The following is an 18,950-nucleotide window of genomic DNA, read 5'->3' on the forward strand; positions in this document are numbered from 1 at the left end:
ATATGCTTCAGGAATATATATAATGAAGAATATAATGAGGAGGTCCGTTAAATTTGGAGGTAAAACAACATCCCTTTGAGGGCTCATTTTAAGTAGTAAGTAGTAAGGCAAAATGTTAAAAGAGAAGTTTTAGCTGAGCAAAAATTCAAAAATGAGATGGTAGGTTAAGAAGCAAAAAATTTCATTGTAGGTGGCCAAGAATCCTATGGATGATTTCACCCACGATCAGCTATAAATACATGGAAACTGGAAATTAGAAAGTTGTTTCCTTTCTCTAGAGAAGAATATTTCATCTGAGACAGTTCTAGTATGTGTTCTACAACCCCTAAAGTGAGGAGTAGGTGCCAGCAAAGGAGCTTTTACGGGACCTCAAGAAGCACTTGCTGTTGAACATGTAGTTGGTGGAACATTCTAGACTAATGTCTAAAGGTGAGAGAGAGACTAACAAGCTGCAGGGAAAATAGAGACCAAACTCAGTGGCTCCACTAATATCAGCCTGAACGTCTAGAATATGTCTAGGAAAAGACACATGATGGTTTTCCATGGAAGAGATGGGAGCCATGCTCACTCAAAAGTGGGATGACATGAGGCTACTTTAGGTCAAACTGCAATCCTTCTCAGGATTAAAAATTAGAACATACCAGTCAGAGAAGAGATGTAGTCACCTTATCCAGAGAACTGCAAAGGAAAGAACTCCAGAAAGAGGAAATCCGCCCCCCACCCAAAAACAAAAAACAAAAAACTCACTAAGATGCCTTTGAAAGAAAAGCCATCTTTAAACATCTGACAAGGCCAGAAAGTAGAGAAGTGAGGTCCCTCTGACAATGACAGTAAAGTAGACACTTGTCCAAACCCCTCTCCTCCTCCCTTCTCCTGATTTGAATAGAGACGTAGTAAACTCTGTTTCACAGGCTTAAGGAAGAGGAGGAGTGCTAGGTAGGGACAAAGAGAAGTCTCTGAACACCTCCCTGCCCAGGAGCCTTCCTTCACATGGCATGACCAAATGGGGACAGATAGAAGGAACAGAGCTTGAAAGTTTTATTACATCAGACCTGGACCTTTTAACTGCTACACAACAACTGCCTATTCTAAGAGTGACCTTGAAAACCATGGTTGCCTGCTGGAGTTACTCAACAGGTCCAGAGAAAGGAGTTCCACAGAGCAGACTGAAAGGACTGGTGGGAGGTAAAATACAGTTGTTTATTATTACACTCCGTGAGTTGACACACCAGTCACTGTTAGGTTAGTAGGTAAAATAAATAATAACTGTAGTCTCAGAGTAAGTTTATTTCTCATTGATCTACTTGACTGCTTCTATAGCCCACTTGAAAAAGAGAGAGAAGAAAAAAAAAAAGGAAACCAAGAAACAAATCCTTAAATAATATGAATACAAAAGCAGAACTTAGTTTAATAAATCATCCCCTTTGTGATCTGTTTGCTTACATCCTGGTTTAGAGACTCACTCCACCCATTCATGGTTTGAACTGCTTCCAAAGTGAGTTACATTTTCAGATGGAAGGATCCCAACAACTCATTAACTCAGAAGTCCAATTAACTAACATAATCAAACAGAGTACTGGATATTTATATATATATATATATATATATATATATATATATATATATATATATATATATATATTTACTGTTAACTATTAACAGTAATTAACAGACTCCATTTAAAAAAATGAGAAAGAGACAGAGAAAGGAGAGACAAAGAGAGAGACTTTCAGTTTGTATATATAACTCCTGCAGTTTACATAGAGGAGGCTCTGGATTTTATATGGATTATTGCTAGGACTACTTAAGCCTGGTTGAGGTGGAGAATGTTCATTTATAGTCAAAGTGTAGTGATGCCATCTAGTTTAGAATCATTTGTTTAGAAACTGTAGGCCCTTACGTCATATAATACAAATGTCAAAAACTCATTACTATTATCTCTGCATGAACAGGTTTCGGATGCATCACTAATAATGATAAATGAATGTAAATGTCTATCCGCCATTGACCATCTTTCCTGACTATTAAAATTATTTTTTCATTTACTTCCTCTGACTCTAGAGAATGGGCAAGATGTTAAGGGCTAGGCCAGGGAAATGTAGTTTCTTTAATTTGAACTGTGAAAAATATGGAAGGGAGAACAACTTTACTGGATTTCTCAAACATGTTTTTCCTCCACTAACTTAACAAGGAAACAATAAACTGCAAGTTCCAAATATAAATTATTTTAATTAACCAGTTAACAACAATCCAGATTTACCCATCCATCTTGAACTAGTTCAAATCCCATGCACATGTGACAAAAGTAGACACTCAACTGATTTTTTAATGAAAAAAATGGAAAAAATGCTGACTAATGTAGAAAAGAAAAAATATATATACAAAGTTAGTCACTAAAAAGTATCTCGGGGTACCTGAGTGGTACAGTCAGTTAAGTGCTTGGCTTTTGGTTTCAACTCAGGTCTGATCTCAGAGTTGTGGGGTCAAGACCCACTTTGGACTCTGACCTTAGTGCAGAGTCTACTTGGATTTCTCTCTTCCTCTGTCCCCCCCCACCTCAAATAAATAAATAAATAAATAATCTTAAAAAAAAAAAAACCCTCCCAAGTTTTAATTCTACAAATGCATATAATTGGTTTCAACCCCAGAGATGGACAAAATCCAATCAAAGGAGCCCTATTTTGGGTATAATTCTGCTAAGATACATATTCAATGATGCTTAAGTATATTAGCTATTTGGTTTAAAAAATGCATTCTCTGTACATTAAATATTTAGTGGATAATGCTAGCTACTGTACTACAGAATAATAATGCAGTCTTTAACTCTTTGAGTTCAATTGTAATCTTACTGTCTCTGAACAATGTCATCCCTCCAATGGTTAGAATATTGAAGGAAGAAAACTTACAGAGTATCAGAAAATTTGATGAGATCTGCAGCAGCCCAGAGTTCATAAAGCTCACATACATTAGAGAGACCACAGAGAACTTTCATAGAGGCAAATGAACTCTTACATAAGCAAGAGAAGTAAAGGTCAGCTGATTTTTCAATTTTTACCATGTAGGGTGGAGAAGAATAAATGACCTCAAGGATGTTTACTTGTAATGAATACTTTTCAAGCCTATCTCCTAAAAGAAAAATAAATCCTCCCAGAGTAGTTCCTTGTAGAACTAGCTAATCTTAATAGTTCTCTCCAAATAGTCAACATACATTCTTCTTGTTGATTGGCTGAGGAAATGATTATGTTTGCCTCAGGTAGCCTAAGTTAATGAAAAAAAAAATTGAGTCCTTTAAATAATTTTTTTCCCCAGAGAATTTGCTTTCTACTTCCTCTCGGTAAGTGTAGTGATCAATGTGATTGATTCCTGAACATTTCTTCCGCCTAAGGTAATTGATTGATGTAAGCAAATCATGGTCTCAGTACCCTTATTTTGAGTTCAAACACTACAATTGACATATTTCTGGCCAATGAGATTTTAGAAAGGATTCTCGAAAGGTTTCTTGCTCCTAAGAAGGAGACATAATAAGTGATAATCTTTTATCCCTTTACATTTTCTTTTCTGAATGTGACCCCTGAAATTGTCATAGCCATCTTGCTACCAACCTAAGGATAACGCCAACAAAGAATGGCAGGCAGAAGAGACCGAAATAACTGGGTCCCTGGTAGTATCATTAAGCAGATGATATCCCATCTCAGTAGCCACCCTGGACATTATTCTTATTATATAATATGATAAATTTCCTTAATTTTCAGATGTCTTTTATTCTATGTGGACAGCATGATAAATTGATAAGCATAATACATTGATCTCACAATCAAGAGAGAAAAAGAACAAAATCCCCAATTCAAAAAAAAAATCGAAGAAACATATTCTGTAGTGTCTTTTATGTGTAAGACTGTACTGTATGCTAAAGGAGGATCAGAAATGCATGGAAAATAGCCGACTCCCCATTCAAAGAGGCTATAATTTGGATTTATTTATACCAATGAATAATGATAATTCTATCAAGTAGGACAACTGAGACTGATAATGTATATAATGCTCTAATAAACACAAAGAATTTTTATGTCCCTTAACATAATATGGAATCTGGGGGAGTAAAAGGCTATATAAGAGGGCAAAATTAGGTAACTGCCTTCGAGAATTCAGAGGAGTGAAATGAGCAAAGGAGTGAATGGCAATCTCAGGAAGCTTTTTAGCAAAGGCACAAAACTTGAAAGGAATTTATTTTGAAAGGAACTAACAGAGCAGATTGAGTAAAAAAAAAAATGAAAGAGGAAGGGAGGGAAGCAGAAAATAAAGTGCAAATGAGGGAATAATGAACAGTGGATAAAAATAAGACTGGAAACAGGGAGAGCTTTAGAAGTCAACAGTAATCTGGAGTTCATTCAACTACATTGGAAATCAAGAACTCCAAAAGTATATGGGCAGAGGAGAAATACAGTCAGATTTTTATTTGTTTAAGAGATAACACTGATAGTCATGGTAAATGGATTAGATAGGGAGAAAATGGAGATTCCCTTTTATAAGATAAACTCAGTTGAATAATGGTATTATCACTTACACTACAGGGAAATATTGAAATGGCTGCCACCTTATCACTTTGGCCTGTCAGCTGAGGCTTTGCTAGGTCTGCATTATAGCTCAGTTCTTTCTTTATCTAATACTACTTCCCCAGTGGCCCTCTCACACGTGTTGATCCCAAGAACACTCCCTAACAAATACCTCATAAACTAATCTCCTTCTCCTGGTTGGCTTCTGGGGGAAATCAACCTACAGCACAATAGTAAAAATGGTTCCAGATCGATGTTCTTCCCTTGGAATGGGATCATGTTAGGCTTGTTCTGATTATTCCATTTTGTCCCATCAGTGTGTATATCTATCCTAAACCTATTCCACAGAGGGACCCACAGAGTATTCCCTAGCTGAAAAGAGAGGCCTTATGAACCAGTGGCGGAAAAGCCTACTCAAAGTGAGAGACATCACATCTCCATGTGTGCTTACACTTGCCCTTAAATCTGTTAAATCCCTATAGAAATGAAATAGTCCTTTCCTTCAAGAAAAGATCAGAATCTCTTGTATCTAAAATGAACAAACAAAAAAACAAAAAACAAAAAAACAAAACCCCAAAACCAAAAAAACAAACCACTTGGCATATTTTTTGCTTTCCAGAGAGTAGAAATACTCTGAAGGGTCTAATTTTTACTTTCTTCCTCTACAGTCACTTACTTATCAGAGCTTATTAAGCATATACCCGTACCATTCATTGTGGAAGACTCAAAATCTAGTTTGAACAAAGATAAGACAAAGGATATTTGCAAATATTTGTTACTGAATTCGTTTTGTAAAGGTTGTTTAGTGACTCCACATTGAAGGCCTGTGGCAAATATGAAGTAATGATGGCTATTTTTCAATAGGCACATCCTTGTTTGTACAAAAACTTATAAGCAAACATATATCCTAAATTTTGGCACTTCAACTGAATACTTTCTACAGATCTTGTTTTTAATTTGCCAGAGGAAAATATCCCCAACCAGTCAGTCACTCCTAACTCAATTATGTGTTGTAGATTGCTTTAAGTCTACAGAGTACAAAGGACATCCTTCAGACCCACAGAGTCCCAACATGTGTGGTTTCTTCCACAGAGAAGTTTGGATTTTTGCCGAGGGGCACAGAGCCAATGCAAACCACGTAGGTCTAAACACTGCTAAAGCACTACATCTTGACACTTAAACTTGCTACTGTGAAGTACCTTTTAGCACGAGAATGATTCATACAAATTTTAAATGTGGATACCTACATAAACATAAATTATTTCCTTTATATAACCTCTTTATGAATTATACATCTTATAAAGACAAAAGAATATCAGTTAGGCAGAAAATCTGTAGCACAGACCCTAATTTTACAATGTATCCAAATAACCATTTATTCCAATAATATCATAAGGGAAATCAATATTTCATAAGTATTTATTTTATTAAATATTAGCACATTTCAAGGATGGAATGCAGCCAAAGAGAGATTTGCTTAAAATAGTCACAGAAGGAAGTTATGTTATCAGAATTTATTTTAAGCAATGATCTAATACACTCATTTCAGATAAATGAACTTCTTCTTCTAATCCCTGAAGGCAGAGAATAGCACAAGAACAAATTCCCTTAAAAGTATGAATTGCTTTTTGCTATTATACTAAAACAGACATATTTGGAAGAATGCTTTGTTAGCTATGTAGCAACTCTTAAAGTAAAACTGTGAAGCTGACTAAGATTTTCTTTGGTGGTTTTCATAAAAGGAGTTATCTCCTGCTAAAATTGAGACATTAGTTCATACCATCAATAGGCTCTTTGAAACAAATACTTATTAAAAAATTTCTAAGGAAACCATATACCCTTAAAGACAAATAGAATGAAACTATAATGGCATAGTGAAGGTAAGCTTTTCAAATTCTAGCGTATAATTCACTGTTTATTTTACTTATTGTAAACAATATTAAACTACAGAATAATATTTTTAATAAGATAATCTTATGAGTTTGTTAGTGTATTTGAATTATGGCAAGTCAAAAACAACTACTGGCAATATTTTACCCTTACTCTTTATTCTAGTAATATCTAATACATGCATATACATTTGCACTCAAAGACTATTTCTTTATCAAGTCTGAGCACTCATAAGAGATATCTCCTTTTCTTTTGGTGGACCTCAAAAATGACAGAAAGACTACTTAAATTTAAGTTATTAAAAGGCAAGAAACATTGTTTCTGATGCAGGCATTAATTAAGAATATTAACAAATATGTAGATAAATATTTTACTTATGTAGACAAAAGCCTTTAGTCTTAATAACTCAAATAACTGAGCAATGACTATTTAGTTATAAAAAGTATTTCAAAATTAGAGCTTAAGTTAAAGTAGTTATTGTAGATGAAAGCTATTTGAAGATTCAAAGTCCTATGACGACTTATGAACAGCTCTTTGGGAATGGAAAGAATTCTCTATTAATTCAATATTGGAGACTATTGACCCGAAATCTTGTAATGGCTCCCAGTATTTTTTTTTTTTTTTGCAATACTTCTAAAAAAGGAGAGAAGGCAAAAACAATCTAAAATGTCTTGTAGATGTAAAATGGGTCATGTATTATGTCTTATCGTCATTCAATCCCTTCCAGTCCTGATATCCACCTTGCCTTGCATAGATATTGGTACTTGCTAAAGTACCAGCTGATCATAACTTATAAGGCCTAAAATGTGGCACTTCCCTTTGGGTATCACGTGGCTAACTGAAAATGTAAAGCATAGCAGCGGCTGCCTTTTGTTTTTTTAACGACTAGCAGATATTTTCTTTTAGTGGTAGATTGTTTTTCATGAGCCCATAGTTGAGGGTATTATTAATCTTCATCCTTTGAGTGTGATTGGGCCATAAGAGAAAACTATTCAGTTAAGAGCGTGAAAAAACTGTGGTGTTAAAATACCACCATAATCACACTGTCATTTTAGAGTATGGTTATTTGGGGGTACCAGGGTGGCTCGGTCAGTTAAGCATCTGCCTTCAACTAGGGTCATGATCTCAGGGTCCTGGGATCCAGCCCTGCATCAGGCTCCCTGCTCAGTGGGGAGTCTGCTCCTCTCTCTCCCTCTGCCCCTCCCCTGGCTTGTGCTCTCTCTCTCTCTCTCTCTCTCTCTCTCTCAAATAAATAAAAAATCTTTAAAAAATGTTTTTTAACGTATGGTTATTTGTTAATTGAAAGTTAATAAAAACGTAATTTTACATTAATTGCTACAGACATAAATGTTATATTTGCCAGCTTTTCAACCTAAAATATTGCATTTCTCTTGTATGATCCCTTTCATTCACATTTTCAAAGGCTTTATTATTATGCTCATTCACTCTTAACAGAGAACATGTATATGTACTTAAATCCACAAAAATCCACAACATGTATCTGAAGCTGGGTGTTCTTTTAATATGTTCTTTTTGGACATGTCAATGACCTGGTGCATTTGACAGAGTCACTTAAAAGAGGAGAAAGACATGAATGAAGATAAACGCATATGCAGTCAACTATACATAAGTAACTCACCTTCTTAAAATTTTTGTTTAAGTCAACCAGGCTGAGCAGGAAGATGTGGTCCTTGGCTCCTACAAGCAGCCTGCCCCTCTCCTCATCCAACAGAATGGTTTGGAAATCTAGTCCTTCTGATGAACCCAAAAAGGGAATGCAGCTATTTGAAAGCAGCAAGTCTATGGGAATGTAAAAGAGGAATAGAAAGAAAGAAACAATTAATTAGCAAAATATTTACTTGCCTCAAAACGTACATTTGCAAAAAACAAAACAAAACAAAAGTAGATTTGCGTGCTTTGTAAATGAATATATACAGCATGAATGCTCCAATTTAGATATAAGTAAACAATACACTTTTAAGCACACACTCATTTAGAAATCAATGTGATTTATGACATTTGTATTTTATTGATAGAATATTGATCTTACATATGAAAAATGCAAGATATTAAAATGAGTATCAAAGCAAGTAAATGCAAAATATTTCACAACTCTGGTCATCTTTAGTTATAGATTAAAGCATCAATCATTTCAAACTGGTTAAATCAATTAATATATGCAAAGTAAGCATCAAACTAAATATGTAAGAAACCTCAGAGCATTTCTTCACCTCCTACTTTTGATAACGTTAAGACTCATGACTGTGTTTGGAAGATTATACTGTTCCTATTTCATGTATTCAGGAAGTAAAGAAAGAAGCCAAATCCAAGAAAATGGATTCTGAAAGATATATGATCCTGAATCAATATTGGGATCAAAACTGTAAAGCAGAAAGGGACCTTGAAAGTCAATTAATACAAATTCATGATTTTATAAATGAAAGTATTTAATTCCTCCAAAGTGAGGCCATATGCCCGAAAGTCACAATATCACAGGTGGTAAATAAAGCACATAACATAACCTCAGTTTCAGTTTCCATTTCTCTTTAACACTTGTCTGTATATCCTAAATTCTTTTTTTCATTTATAGTTGTGATATGGACAGACTCCTATTAAAATTTAGGTCTGAGTTTACAGAAACCCAAATCTTTTTAAGATATTTTTGCCTTAAATATTTGTCATACCCTCTCATTTTCTATAACCATTTAATATTAAATACTAAGTAATAGTATCACTCATTACTTATTAAAGTCCATTAGATATTACTGGACTTTAAAACTAAACCATTATTTTCAAGTAAGCCATTATTAATTGATGAGAAAATATAAACGGACAGTGTCTCAGGAATAGGTATCAAGATACTTCTAAAATGTATCATGGCAGTTTTCAACCTCGATAAAATGGATATTTGAGTCTTTGAAATTTAAAGCCTATATATTCCATACATCAGCTGTCAGCTTTATTATTATTTCATATTTTTGAGATGAAAAAATATCCTCTCACTTTTTTCCTAATTTACAATGGTTTTATAGTATTTCCCTTATTCAGCAAGACGGATTTTGTTCTTCGTTTTGACAAAGCAAAGGCTGTGTGCCGAAGAAGATATGATACTATCTGAATTCTCAAGTGAGCGTGGTCTTGTTAATGTTTATGAATCATGCTTTATGTACACTGGATAAAATCTGAGTCTACACTAATTGTTTTCCATTAAGCTAAATGTAACTTTAACAGTTTTTCGGACCACAGACATATGGAATAATACTTTTTTGCATCTCCAAATACAGTAAGCCTGCTTTGGTAGGACTAATATCCGATAAACATTCCATATCAACTGTAAAATAGAACTAAAGGAAGAAAAATGGAACTGAGTGAATAGAGAAGGCAGATATGATCTAAAGCCTTAACCAAAGAAAATATATCACACAAACCTTTATTCAGTTTAGGTTCCATGAGATTCTCCCTTGTTCAACAAAGAATAAAATGGGCAAAATGGAAAGCATGTAAGGGAATATCCGAGAGTATATCTTGACCCAATTAACAGAGAAAAGTAGGCTAAATGACGTAAATTCTTATTATTTCAAGTGTCCATGGATAATAATCAACTTTATGAACCATCCATTTGCAATGTTAACGAAATGAAACATGGCGTAGCCTAAGAGTAAGAGTGTAAGAGATGTGTCCAGACCACTGAGGTCATATTGTAGCCCCACAAATCTGGCTGTGATATAGGAAAAGAAACTTAATTTCTCAGTACCTCAGTTTTCTCCTCTATAAAATGGAGATAATACTATGAGCTATTAATAAATCATGGAAGTGTGAGGAATAAAGGACTTAATTTATGATCAGCATTAGAATGGCACCTGGCACCAGTAAGTGCTATACAACTATCAGCTATTACAATGATGATGATGTATTTTTTAAACTTTCTACAAAATCCATAAAAAGGAAGTCATTATATTTCCCAACTCATATAATCATTAGGATGATTAAAGGAGATAATTTATATAGGGTTCTTAAAACAATATCTTGAAGATAGGAAAAGTTCAATAAATATTAACTGTTACTTTGAGTATGATTATTAAATTCTAGTTTGGGTCAGGTAAGTTCTATCAAAGAAGAATATGATCTTGTCTTCCATTTAACTTGACTTGTGAAGATAAGAACTTCTTTGTGTTTTTTTTTTTTTATATATTGGGCTAATATTATAAAGCTATTCAAGGGCATCCGGCTAGGTGAGTCGGTTAAGCATCTGACTCTTGATCTCAGCTCAGGTCTTGATCTCAGGATCATGAGTTCAAGCCCCACAGCGGGCTCCATACTGGGCATGGAGCCTACTTAAAAAAAAAAAAAAAGGCTATTTAGTCCACAAATATTTGTAAGAATCTATTACATGTTAGATATTGAGCATGTAATTAAGGGTGTGGTCATGACTAAGCCCTGCCTTCAAGGGGCTCACAGATCAAAACATAAGTAGATATGTATACAAAATACAATATAAGTAAAATAAATTATAATACAAGTATACACAGAATAAATCTTTTAAGTAATTCCTCATCACCTTATAAAGGCAGATGATAATTGACAACAGTGTTGAAGGGCAAATGGAAGTTCTAAAGAAAGATATAAAGAAAAGTTAAAAAAAAAAAAGAAAAGTTTATTCAAGGCAGAACACAGGGATATACAAGGGAATATCATCACATGTCACACACACTGCATTTAAAAAAATTTAAATATTTTATTTATTTATTTATTTATTTATTTATTTATTTATTTATTGGAGAGAGAAAGAGGAAAAAATGACCAGGGGGAGGGGCAGAGAGAGAGGGAGAGCAGACTTCCCGCTGAGCAGGGAGCCTGATGTGGGGCTGGATCCCAGGACCCCGGGGTCATGACCTGCACCCAAGGCAGACGTTTATCTGACTGAGCCAGCCAGGCACCCCCACACACTATATTTTTAACATGTCTCCTGCCCTCTGAGCCCTTTCAGCACAAAGACTATATCTAACCTATCTTTGAATCCCCACACTATCTCAGTGTCCGGGACACAAATTACGTACTTATTAAATGTTTGTGGCTTGACGTATATTCAGTATGCTAGAACACACAGACCATGAGAGGCTGGAAAAGGCAGCCTCCAAATAATCAGATCCCAAAATGGGGAGTTTGGTTATCATCCAGGTAACTGGAAGCCTATTGAGCTATATGTCACGCAGAACAGTGACAAAGACTCTAATGAGTGTTGGAAAATAGGTCTGGCTACAGTGTTCAGGATGGATGAGAACTGGAAAAGTGGGAGCAAAGAGACTAACCAGAAGTTTCTAAAAGATGACAAGTCCCTGAGTTACGGCAATGCCAATGAGGGGAGCAAGATGTTTAAGAATCTTGCATCTCATTTGTTGTTTCTACGGGTATGGCCAAGAAAATAAAGTTGAGGTAGTCATTTGCCTTATTTTCTTTTACCATTACCGATTCTGTTGGGTTTAGTTTCAAACTTGACAAGGAAAAACAGCTGCGAAATTAGTGACTCACGTAAAGTATTATCATTTCACAATGATTTAATGTTGCCTTGTGACAATGTTAGCATCAAAACGATTAAAGCATGCTTTGCCAATCCTTTGTAGCCAAACTAAATAATTAGACTTAGGCATTACATATGAAAATTTCTCAGGCTGACGCATACATTTTGAAAAGACCTTGGGACAGGGATTGGAACAGGTTCCCTCTTCCCCAAAAGCAGCTTATCTTTCTTGCATTTCTGCCAAACCAAGCAAAGTCATTTTTGTTTCCACAGGATCATCAACTGAAGCCTAGGATAAAAAAAAGGAGAAAAAAAAAAAAAAACGGGGGTGGGAGGTGGGGGGTGGTAATTAAGTCCAGAACCTGCATCTTCACACCTAAAGCTAACATACTCCCAGGATTCCTGGAACCAGAAATGGATGCTGTCTCTGCAGGCTGAAAACCCATGAAAGTTAAAGACTAAAACTTTGGCAACACATTTCAGAGCTTTATTTTTTTCTTCTCCTAAACTGGCAACTCTCAGACATGTAATTTTTAAGACTGTCCATAGTTTATAATCTCCTTGAACAGAAACTCTGTTCTGTCCGTTTTGGATGGTGGGCGAGCATGTTGCTTCACACATGCCATTGAGAGGAGTCCTGCCTGTACATACTTAGCCAGCCTCACCTCTGCTCAGATAACAGCATTTACTTCTAGGTCCTAAATGCACTCTTTGTTCTATCTACCTAAACTTTTGACCTAATCACCATAATCATTCCTTGTAACTGTTCTTTTAGCAATTCATTGTCCTATCACCCTGTTCTCAGCTTGTAGTGTCACTCAATGTCCCAGGCCCTCAAGTTCCCACTCCTGTTCTAGCAATATTCTTTTGAAAAAGCTACAAGCTAATTATTTCTGAAATAAATGGAACAAGGATTATTCACTTATACCATTAGTTTAAAAATAGAAATCATTACCATGATGCATTTTAATTGAATAATGACATAGAAAAGGTGTTCATGCTCCATGATCAATAAACCACTGCAGAGTAACAGGATGGTTCTGGGGATCAAAAACCCTACAAATAATATGATTTTTCATATGTTTGTATGTACATGTGCATTTTTTTCTGAAGGGTAGGTCCAGAATTTTCATCAACATCTCCTGATACCTCTTCAAAAGTCACAGAGAAATTACATATTTCCTACATGTAGTTAGTAACCATACTTAGCATAATTTCTCATTCTAGCACAAAAAAAGTGAGTCACTACCTTTATAAAACTTGATTTTGTGTTTTTTTTTTAAGATTTTATTTATTTATTTGAGACAACCAATGAGCCAGGGTGGGGGGCAGGTGGAGAGGGGCAGAAAGAGGGGGAGAAGCAGACTTCCCACTGAGCACAGAGCCAGATATAGAGCTCAATCCTAGGACCTTGAAATCATGACATGAGCTGAAGGCAGATGCTTAACTGACTGCGTCATCCAGGTACTCCAAAAACTTGACTTTGAAGGCAAACAACTGACTCACCTAAAACCACCAGATACTTTGCATGTGTTGCAAAGACTCTTATAACAAGTTCCACTCTCATGAATCTTATAGACTAATGCAAAGGAAATGCTCATTCACAACAAAAATGAAAATATGCTTATGACAGAGGAAAACAGTACTTAGAGTCACAGACTGTTAAATATATTTAATAGTTAAATGGAAAGAAATTCCCACTGCATCTTTTAGCAAGGCAAATAATGTTACTTCAGTTCTCTCCTCATTTTGTATGGGTGGAGACATGGAATGGTCTCTAAGCTCCTTCCAATACCCAAGTTCTATGGCATTAGAACATTATGCCTAACTTTGTTAACATTAAGGAGGTATCAAATAAACTCATTCACCTACTATACCTGGGCATTGCTATGTTCCTTGGAGCAGATTACTCTTAAGCTTTGGGAAGAACAGAAATAGAGCATAAAGAAATTCCAACTAAAAGGAAATTCTATCAATTCTATTGGACTCACAAGTTACCAATTTAGTGAGGCCCAGAACAGTTAAGGGGGGTTCACAAAACCGATTCCCTCTTAATGGTAAAGCTCAGCATGAATGAAACTCCTCACTCACAGCCAGATGCCCCTCCACATGAGGGAAAGGCTACAGATCCCACAATCCCTGTGCTTATTTGAAATAAACATTTGTTCTGAAAAGAATTCTTTGTATCTCCTGTTTAGTGTCCCTTAATACAATTGTTCATTCAGCCCGATGAACATTTGACCTGATGGTCTAAAACTCTTCCTCTTCACCCCAGAAAGGAAGGGAGTGGTTAGTCACATTGAATCTAATAAATTTAAGATTAAGCAACACAGACTTCCTCAATGTTTGACTGTTAAGTGAACAATTTCTCATACCCTTGAAATCACATTTATTGCCAGAAATCCTGAACTAGGTGGAGTTGACAAGAGGACTACATAGCCAAAAAAAAATGGCTTCCCACATCTTTGACAAAGAACACTTAACAGCTTTTATTTTAAAGAAGATAAAGTTATTAAAGGCAGAACTTCATAGGGGTAAAAAGAAAATCACCTTTGAGGAAAATCAATAGTCAATTGACTCCAATCTAAGGAATACAATTCCTCAGCAGAGAAAGCTTCCAACCCAAAATGGACCCAGATCAAAACCCAACTGCTTTTCCCTACCATCTCAAGATGTTCAGCACAAATCCTTGCCGCAGCCACTTCTGTTTTTCCTCAAAGGAAATCACCATTGTATTAAGTAAGGCTGTTCTAAGTTTCTTGAAATACGGTCACCTCTCCAGTGTGTTCTTTGCAAAGCTAAGTAAAGGAGTTTTTATTCTTGTCTTCCCCATAAATTCAGCTTTCTTCCCTTGATGATCTGACTCTCCAGGACTTTCATGCTGTTAGTATCTAAAGAATCCTGCTATGGAATTCCTTCTTCCCATAGTTGCCAGAAAACTTTTGGCTACCAACTCCCCCACCCCCTTCTCAGTTTGAGTCAGGGATTGAGTAAAAGGAGCAAGCTATTCATTCCAACACGAAAATTAGTCCCTAATGTTGTGGCTCACTGAGTTCCTTTGGCTCTCTGTGAACTTTTATTTGCTTCCTCAGCTTTTGGTCCATGGAAAGGCATGGATTCTGTTTTGGAATCAAGCTTTGGAAATTTAACTTGTCTTAAATTGGCCCCACTTGACTTTCAATCAGTTTTCTGAGGCTTGAGATCATAGGAAAAGATTTTGGTTAGCAAGATAGCTCACTTCCACCTATCAAAAATACAAATTACTCTCTATTTATGTACACTCAGTCTCCATAGCTAAGTGCTCAAACGATATCAAATATATAAAGAAAAAAACAATATTCAAACCTAAAATCCTTAGAAAAGATGAGTTCAAACTAAGTGTGTATTATATTTATACTTTCCTAGGTGAGAAGTCCAGCCTTGTTTTCTTCCTTCTAAATCAGGAAAAAAGAAAATCAGATTTTCATTTGCTCTTCTGCAATGGAATGTAGAAGATCATTCTGCTCATTAGGTCTTAGAACATTATCTATGTCAGTAACAAATTAGACAGTACCATGTAAGGAAACATAAATTAGAAGCAAATAAAGCCTATTATATCATCAGAGCTTTGTTCTTGCCAGAACAGGATGTGCAGTAGAGTGTGGCAATTTTACACTGTCACATTTCCATCTACATCCATGCTTTTAAATCACAGGTTTATTCTTATTTGGCTAGCTTTCAATAGCAGATGCTTTCTATAATCCATCACATGTGAGATTTGTAATTTATGATTATGAGTCCTTTTAAATTCTTACTTTGAATTAGTCCTTTTAAATTCTCAAATACTTTGCTATGATATTTTTTCCCATTGACCTATAAAAAAAAAAGGCTAACATTAAAAGTACCTAGTACATTTCCAGAAAAACAACGTCATAATAGAATAAACTTCCTCAGAAGTAGTTGACAGGATAATTCCGGCAAGATTGATTCTACTTTGACAATTATTTTCTTAACTCCCTTCAAGGTCTTGAATATTTCTCCCTTTTCAAATTTGAATGATTTAAAATCAAGACGCCATGTCACAAATGAATATAGATTTGTTTTCAATCAAGTATGTAAATTTAATTTTTACAAAACTCAGGAAGTCATACCTTAAAATCCATAGAATACTATGGACTCTAAATAGCAAGACAAATACAATAGGAAAAAATAATTCCTCAAGCTAAGATCATGATAAATGAATGTACATAGAAGAGTTATGAGAATAACTTTCAAAAAGGACAATATTTTATATCATTACTTTTTAAAATTACTTATATTCATCAAAATTAAGCATATGCATACCAAAAAGTAACATTAAGAGGCATACATAATGGCCATCTGTCTCCTCCTCCATCTGTGTCCACCTCCAACCTAGTCCTTATAAAAACACATTTAGCAGTTAACTTCTTATCTCTTTTTATATTTCTAAGACTATACTACTATCTTTTAAAACATTATTTCCAGACATTTTCATTGAATTCCCATTTACAGAAGTTGAGAATTTTAGCTTTTGGATGTCAGCTCTTTCCCTCCAACCAAGCTCCTGACATAGCACCCCTTTTATGAAAGTTGTATTCAGTGAGCAGTATCATCATCATCATCATCATCATCATCACATTATTATTGCAATGTAAATATTCCTCCCTACTCTGAAAAGTAGTTTTCTGACTATACTTTATTTCTTGAAAAAAACTGTTGCTTTTATTAATAATATCCCAGTTGTGACATTTGCTTAGTTTTAAAATCGTGATCAAATCTTTCACACTTTCTGAAAAGTGCTTCCCTAAAATTCTCAGATGACATTCTGTCAAACTGTGTTTTGGGTTTCTCCTGGCAACGTCTCTCCTGAGCCCGTCTTCTCCCTACAAACTGGAACAGCTTTCTCAAACTCCCTCTACCCTTCTCCAATGATGGATCCATCTTTCCTAGATCCTGTGTCTTCTTCCTTGACTTACTTTCTTAATTTTGGGGAGCACATCTCCAGAAGCTTCCTAGGAAAGGATGACTGAGACTTAAATTTGTGAAATTTTCAATGTGTAAAAATGCCTTTAATTTACCCTTATTAACGGGGGGCTAACTACAGAATTCCGGGTTGAATAGCATTCACCTTCAGTGACCTGAGGCATGTTAATATGCTCCTCCAGCCTTCAAAGTCATGATTGAGAAGCCTCGTGTCATCATATCCCCAGCCTTTGAATCTGTCTTTTATTATTTCTGGAAGTTATCTGAATCACCTCTTCACTCTTGCTATTATGAAGTTTAAAATAATTGGACTAAATATGTCTTGGATTTTGTTTTTGTCTTTCATTTATTATGCTGGGCACTCAGTGTGACATCTGGTCTAAAATTTAATTTCCATTGATTCAAGAAAATTTTAGTTTGGTTTTTCATTCTGAACAGATGTCAATTACCTATAAAACTATTCTCCAGGCTTTCTCCAGAAGAGGTCCTCTACTCACAGTCTCAAGGAAGATATTCCTGGTAGACGTGTGCAGAGAATCCACATTAAAATATGCACACAGACTTCCAAGGGGGAGACTAAAAATACAATGATAGAATAATGTTCTGAATTTCAGGCAGTGTTCATAGGGCATAAGCAATGAAATAATGTTTTCCATTTATAGTTTCCTATAATTATTTCTGTCTCACAAATCACTAGAACTCTGCTGATGACTTTGAGGCAGACACCTAAAACTGTGCTCTCTCAAATCACAGTTCAGAATTTCCAATAGTCTGCTTGATGTTGCAGTTTTTCCCCAATCAACAGATCTTACTGATTCTAATGGCTTACTGACATGACACGATGTAGTTCTCAGGCTCAAAATGGCAGGATCATGTTTAGTTTCCCTTCCTTGGTCCCTTATTCTTTTTTCTTGTATTTAAATAACTGGTACTTCTTAGTGTATTTCACTCCCCTCACAGCAACATCCAGCTAAATTTAAAGTCTTACAGATTCAATCATGCAAATTTTCTATTCTTCCTCCTCAAATATTTATTCCTATTGTCAGCCAAGCCAAGATCCCTATTATTCCTTCTCTAAACTACTATAACTGACACATAACAGTTGTGTTCTGTGCCCTCCTTCACCAATCTCTACCACATGATGCTGTCTCTTCTGCTTTTTCTCAAAATCACAATTAAGTTAGGTCAATTTCATGACCAAAATCCCCCTATGCCAATATATATACCTCATTCAATAAAGTCTAGGTTTTGTCCAAAGTCCCGTTTCTTACCCAACCTTCTTCAAACTTCTTCAATGGAATTCACTTAAAAAACGTCCTATTCCTATGGCATTAATAGGTTTGCAATTATTTTGTCCCTTAAAAAAACCGTAAGCCCTTTCAGATAAGAATAGTGTCTAAATCAATGCTGTAATTCATCACCACTTCTTGCACACAGGAAGTCTAATAAACATTTAACAACGATTTTCAACCTAGTGATTCTTGTGTGTGTTGGTTTATCTACCTTCCATCTAAATCAGAATTTATTACAGGCTTACTGATAATTTAGAGAGGTTAGTGTACCATTAGGAGACCCAATTGTGGGGGCGCCTGGGTGGCTCAGTGGTTGAGCGTCTGCCTTCAACCCAGGGCGTGATCCTGGAGACCTGGGATCCAGTCCCACACCGGGCTCACTGAGTGGAGCCTGCTTCTCCCTCTGCCTGTGTCTCCGCCTCTCTCTCTCTCTCTGTCTCTTATGAATAAAATAAATAAAATCTTAAAAAAAAAAGGAGACCCAACTGTGGCTCCAATGCTTTGCAGTCATTAAAGGTTCCTGTTGTAGGTTCCTGTTGCTATCTCCAAATGCTTGGGGGTCAGGGTGAGGGGTTGGGGTGGGGAAAGAGAAGGTCTGAAACAGACCACTCTAGAACAATGCTTCTCAGGATTTAACATGCTTTCAAATTAACTAGGCTTCTTGTATCTCATTTAGAAGAGGGTAGGTGCTGAGATTACGCCATATCTAACAAG

At 35.6% G+C, this 18,950-nt stretch overlaps 1 protein-coding gene across 2 annotated transcripts in view; it reads right to left on the bottom strand.

Annotated features, from left to right (window-relative positions):
- Positions 1 to 18,950, bottom strand: part of SEMA3D (semaphorin 3D) — a 204,377-nt gene that overhangs the window by 102,905 nt on the left and 82,522 nt on the right. For both annotated transcript variants that reach the window (XM_041723209.1, XM_041723208.1), the window contains exon 3: positions 8,083 to 8,243. In XM_041723209.1, the coding sequence (XP_041579143.1) occupies positions 8,083 to 8,243 (161 nt within the window). The remainder of the gene's footprint in view (positions 1 to 8,082; positions 8,244 to 18,950) is intronic.

Source organism: Vulpes lagopus, chromosome 11 (assembly GCF_018345385.1).
Source record: "Vulpes lagopus strain Blue_001 chromosome 11, ASM1834538v1, whole genome shotgun sequence".
In the NCBI taxonomy this organism is placed as follows: Eukaryota; Metazoa; Chordata; class Mammalia; order Carnivora; family Canidae; genus Vulpes; species Vulpes lagopus.